The 5,958-nt window shown below is 36.8% G+C and overlaps 1 protein-coding gene across 1 annotated transcript; it reads left to right on the top strand.

The window, feature by feature from the left end:
- Positions 1–1,597: 1,597 nt before the first annotated feature.
- LOC101296559 lies at positions 1,598–4,062 on the top strand. The gene is made up of 7 exons (XM_004296605.1): positions 1,598–1,634; positions 1,818–1,959; positions 2,343–2,414; positions 2,507–2,717; positions 2,871–2,937; positions 3,051–3,243; positions 3,394–4,062. Exons 2-6 carry the CDS (start codon positions 1,838–1,840, stop codon positions 3,167–3,169), a joined length of 591 nt encoding a protein of 196 aa, XP_004296653.1. The 5' UTR covers positions 1,598–1,634; positions 1,818–1,837; the 3' UTR covers positions 3,170–3,243; positions 3,394–4,062.
- The last annotated feature ends 1,896 nt before the right edge of the window (positions 4,063–5,958 follow it).

Raw genomic sequence — 5,958 nt, forward strand, 5'->3', positions numbered from 1 at the left:
GGAAGAGAGAGAGAAGAAGAAGAAGAAGAAAGAGATAAAAACTGTGTGGATTAATTAAACATAGGGTAATAATGTTTTTTTCTCAAGAATCATTGGAATGAGCACAATGATAAGACTTTAATTGAAATGGGTTTTAGTTTTCAAATATTTAGACATTAGGACATTTTCCCTAAACAAAAATGTTAGTGTGTTAGGGCAACATCTACGGAAAAGAGGCGCAATTCTTAAAAAAAGAAAGGCGCACTCTTTTGAAAAAATCGGCGCACACTCGCATTTCGACCTAAAACCTCTCAACCATTGGTTCAGGTATAAAAGGATAAGAGAGGATTTGACTTTGTCAAAGCCCAATTCGGGCGTTGACCGAGCTGCAGACCATCTCTTCACTCTCGTGGTCTCCGACGATGCACGTCGGAGTGGCGCCGTCCGGCCACCCCTGGCGATGAGACCACCATCAATCTTTTCCTCTCTTTCTCTTCTACCTAACCCAGTCCATGAAACTCTTATGCAATTCGATTCAAAGCCAAACCGAGGGAGAGAAGCCCCGACTGTTTTCCGGCGAATCCTTGAGATTCCGGCCACGACGTGACGAGTGGGAGGTAGGGTTATCTTCATCTCTTCCTATTTCACCTTCTGGTGCCTTTCTTTTCCCCAAATCGTGCTTTAATCAAAAACCCCTTTTTCTGTGTTTTCTGGGTTTCCCGGGTTCCTCCTCCGGACCTCCGGCGATGGAGTTTTGTGGATTCCGGCGAGTTCTTCAGCGTGTTAGTGGGTCCTGTGAGCTTGGTTTGAAGTGGAGATGGACCTTGGAGTGACTTGTAGAGCTGCACATGTACTCTCTATGTTACTGAAACTTACTCTCTTCAGATATCAGTGGGAGCGCATATACATCCTCAGAACCCAGTTATTCATATTGGAAGCCATGTTAACTTCAGTATAGAAGGTAGGTCTCTGACTCTTTGCATCATTTACTTCCAAAAAGAAAATGCAGATTCTACACATATATGATTATACTATGTATGTTTCATTTTCCAATTTATCTTATTTGGAGAAATTAGAAATTGTCTTTATGATACTGTGCCTTCTGATGTACCCTTTCGAGTATACCATTTTGGCTCTTGTTCTAATCAGAGTGCTAATCTTTTGTTATTTAGATAGCTCCATGTATATTGTTGAGTGCAGTACTGCCGGGTTTAGATTGTCTGATATCATACTTCCTTTAAGTTCAAATAATTAACCTTTCCCATGCTTCAAGTTGACGTCATAAACCTATAGTTGGTTTTCATTTCTGGTTGTTGGGTGTGCATAACTCTCAGGCTCTCAGCTGAGTATGTACATGCATAACAATTGGATGTAAAGATGTGTAGATATTGCCTTGTGGTAGCATGCTTCAAATATGTCAAGAAAAAGTTATTCTTTCACGTTCGACAAACATTTACTCGTGTTTCCAGACAAATATTCCATGTGAGCTCTCCATGAAATAAAGTTTGAATAGTTGATTTCTCACTCACTACCGTTACATTTATCATCTGTTTATGATCAAATTTCTGGCCGGTGGCTCACTGCCAATGAAAGTGTCATATCTGTCTCCCCATTGTCTGGAGAAGCTGAAGTAATTGGGGAAGGTTCAACTCAAGGTACGAGTAAATAAAAAACCAATTGCATCTCTAATTAGGACAGTGTCATATGTGTCCCTTCATTATACTCTGATCTAGGTTTGGACAAATTAGTTGAATGAATCTTGCTTGTATGATTAGTTGCGGTTCACAAGTTAATAATTTTTACCTTGCTTGCACTCATAAGCTCTTACATGTGGACAGTACACTTTGAAGCGTCAAGCATGAAGTTGTGGACAACAGTTACAGTGCTAACAGATGATATCGTTTCTATTGATGCTCCCAGAGAGACACTGACAAATGTTCCCTTCCCCACTAAAGGATATAACTTCTCTGTGAAGATCAGGTGACATGTTGTATGGACATAGGATGTTGGCTAAAATAATTATCTAGTACTCGGTCATGGTTATAGGTCTGTGTCTGCAAAACTTATAAAGTTGGATGTACATAGAGAGGAAGAATTGCTAACAACCTAACAGTACCATCATAAATACATATATATAATAAAAATATTAGTAAAGTTTGTTACAGCTCTATTATCCTACTGATTACTGAATATTCTCATACAAATAAATTATTTCTTTGGATTCTAGATGTAGTTGTTCATGCTAGGAGTAAGACCACAATATTTTGAATCAACAATATCTTGATGCATTTTCACATGAACAACAATGGTTTGCTTCTATAGTTAGTTGCCTGTTAATCTTCTCATATTTTCTGTCCTTACAGCGACAAGTTTAAGGCATTTGGAAACACCAAGGGACTCCAGTATGTCTGTAGAGTGGACCCTCCTTTTGTTGGGTATATTTCTCATTTACTCTACTATGTTGCTTGGCTGTAATTACTGATTACTCATTTTCATGCTTTAATATTCTTTTTCTCATGGACTTAAGGTATTCAAATCCATGGATTGATCTTGATACTGGTAACTCATACTGCCTATTCTTCCCTTACACACCGGAGCATTTGGTTCGTTTCAAGTCCAAAGAGATGAAACCAGATATAACTGTTTCCATCAATGCTTCACTGAGAAAAGCTGATCATGTGTCAGGATCCGCATCTGCTCTTTTTGTTGGAGGGTTTTCTGTTTTGGAGATGGGCAAGGTATAGCAGCATGCATTTTGAATATTTCTGAGACATTAAACTTAATGCACTTATGAGTTCCTGATACTCGGTCTCTGTTTGAAGTAGATCGTATTTTATGAAACTAAAATTATTGTGGTACACTTTGATATAGTTGTTGCATGAATGTTTCAGGATTCAGTCCAGTTGAATCTGACTCCAGACTCTAACAAGACTATTATCACAATTTTGGGGAGCACAGGTAAGCTTTAAGAAGCCTGAACTTTCTGCCAGCCTCACATTTGTGGTGGCTCTCCCGTGGTACCATACTGGTGGCGCTGAATTCTGATCTCACTTGTTGTCTTTTTATCATAGATATTGAAATTTATTGGCGTGACCAGGATTTATTACTCGTTACTCCCATCCATAAAAAAGGTTTTGGGATCAGTGGGCGTGCAAAGTATGAGGTGAGTGGTGACTATGGTAGCATCTAGGGATGTCTGGGGGTCCTTCATGTTGAGTTTTGGCAAGGAGGAGCTATTGGTTTACGAAGTAGAGCAGATTGAAGGTAAGCTTGGTGTTTTCAGCTTCTGTTTTGGGTATAATGAGGTTTGAGTCTTGGTTGGGTGATTTGGTGTTGTTGCTTGGTGTTATTCGAAGATGGTTAGTGACTATTTTGTTGTTTTGGTTGTTGTTGATCAAATGTCTTGGTGTGTAGTGGTTTAGTATGTGGAGAAACCGGCAAGGACGAGCTAGTGGGATTGTGGAATTGAGAAGATTAGAGGTAAGGGTTGTATTTTGAACTGTTGTGTGGCTACTATGTGGGTTTTGAAGAAGCTAATTCTTGTTTGGTGAATTTCATGTCGATAACTTGGTGATTCGGAATTTACGAGGAGACTATGGCCAATTTTCCGGCAAGTGGCCGGAATCCGGTGAAGTTTTCCGGCAAGTCGCTGGGATCCGGCGAGATTTCCAGCGAAGCAGTAGATCCGGCAGAGAGTCGAGAAGGTAGTTTTTGAGCATCCTTTCTAATTTAAGTCGTAGTGCCTAAAAAGGAAAGTTCAGGTTAATATTGGAAAACTTGCTACGTTAGGAAAGTTTCTACTTTACAAAACTTTCTTTTTTTGGAAGCTTCCTATTTATGGAATCACTGCCATTAGTAAATTTTTGGAAATAAATTGGTGGATTGGAAGTCTATGTTATCAATTTGGATGTTGAATGCTTATTTTAGTTATGGATGCTTATTTTATTTATGGATGGTGCTTTTAAACCTATATTATCATAATGTTTCAATATAGCAATTGTGTAGTTTCAAACAAGCCATGATTACCAATATGTGTGATTTCAGCTACAGAGGATGGATACAAACATAACAATATCTATTATCTTTACTAAGTTAAGATACAAGAAATGTGAGACCATAAAAAACAACCTGCAACGTAAGTGGTTAAATCAAAAGAAGACATCACTTATATGTAGCTCAAACTCATTCATTCGATAGACAAATGCCGCTTGAAAATGTCAAAAGCCTAAAAGATATCACGTAATGAAAGCTTAAAGCATATCAGATGATAGATATCTATTGTCTTAAAGAGACCAAATGAAAAAAGAAAAAATATACGTTGCCTGAAGATCATTTACCCGATGCATATGTATAGTCGTATTACGTCTAAACCAGAAATAACATTAATAATATGTCGTGTGGGTTCATCCAACGATACATAAACAAAAGTTTAAATTCTAATTCACTAAATATGTCGCCTGTAACATTTTCACATGATATTTAAATGTTGTCTTTAAACAAATTAACTTACACCTATGTTGTTGTAAGGCGTATTTTTCTCTCACTCGCAGTTATAAGGGGACACAAAGAGCTGTATCGTCTCACGGCAAAAAAAAATACGTCGTCTTTTAGCATGTCGTTGTTTAAACTATCAGGCGACATATATACCGTGTTGCCTTATCTCAATTTAAGCGATAGAAAATGAAAAAAGTCTTCCGTCACCTGAGGTTTTTATAGGCGACACAACATTTGTGTCGTCAGAGAACCTCATCAACGACATGTTAGAATGCGACACTTACGATTTTTATCAGGCGACACCCACGATGCAGGAAATGGCATAGTGGGTGTCATGACACCATTTGGTCTTGTCGTAGCTTGTTGTTACTAACTCGCTAACGTAACCAAGATGGTTTGCTATCTCGTTCTAATTATAAAAAAAACAAATTGGTTGTGATGACTAAGTTAGTTTTGATAGACATAATCTATCGAGTACCATTCATGGTCTATTTATTTAGCAACAAAACTGTTGTAGAGGTTGTGATGACTAAGTTTTGATAGACATAATCTACCGAGTACCATTCATGGTCTATTTATTTAGCAACAAAACTGTTGTCGATTCATCACTTCCCAGCGCATGCACTTGTTTTTATTGAGTTGTATGCAAATAAATATGGGAGCTGAATTTGCAAATAATTGTTTTGATAATCTAAGATTTACATTTGACCTTCTTATTCATCAAGCTGCACAGAAAATAACTAGAGTTGGTATTCTTTATCACAATAAAGTTCGATAGCATGCACATAAGATATAGTGTGACAAATTATTTTGAAATAAATTAGGAAAGAATGTCTTTTGTCTTTTGGGTCCATGTGTTGTAGTGTTGATGAGCGAGAATATAAGAATCAGTTAAAAAAAAATTTAGGGTAAATTTTTTAAATATTTTAGAAAATGGATTGAAGTAAGCTTCAAGGTCCGAACATGTGCACTCAATCACAAGGAATAAGTGACCCAACCACTATTCCAAGGCCATATCTGTTTATGTTTCTTTACATAACACATATTATTCTTATACGGAATCCCTTTGTTGTTATAATAAACCTAAATTGCAGAGTTTGATGCATTGTATTGTTTTTTCCTGAGAAAAGATGCATCATATTCATTTCTAAATAGGCATATGATATTAATATACAATTCGTATGATATACTTTTTGTAAATAAAAATTAAAGTTCGATACCTACTACTAAAGTCTTATCAATTCTTTAAGATTTCTTTGACTCGAAAAATAAAGGGGTATATAACACTAACTACCATTTGAAAGTACAAATGATAAAATAGTCTTTAAATGTTTCACTTGATAAAAAGGTCACCATTAAAACATGTTACATGATAAAATAGTCACCTCATAACATCTTAAATGATAAAAAAAGTTTATTTTCACACTTTGACGTGACCGTTATACCCTTCTCTCTAATATCACAGATTTTCTCTCTCTCTCTCTC

The sequence above is a fragment of the Fragaria vesca genome, linkage group LG4 (assembly GCF_000184155.1).
Source record: "Fragaria vesca subsp. vesca linkage group LG4, FraVesHawaii_1.0, whole genome shotgun sequence".
NCBI lineage: Eukaryota > Viridiplantae > Streptophyta > Magnoliopsida > Rosales > Rosaceae > Fragaria > Fragaria vesca.

Excerpts from the sequence above, each read along its gene's own strand:
- LOC101296559 (XM_004296605.1), top strand. The coding sequence starts at position 1,838 with ATGAAGTTGTGGACAACAGTTACAGTGCTAACAGATGATATCGTTTCT. Across the intron at positions 2,718-2,870 it reads CTGTTTTGGAGATGGGCAAG|GATTCAGTCCAGTTGAATCT; the intron begins GTATAGCAGCAT and ends TGAATGTTTCAG. Across the intron at positions 2,938-3,050 it reads CACAATTTTGGGGAGCACAG|ATATTGAAATTTATTGGCGT; the intron begins GTAAGCTTTAAG and ends TTTTTATCATAG.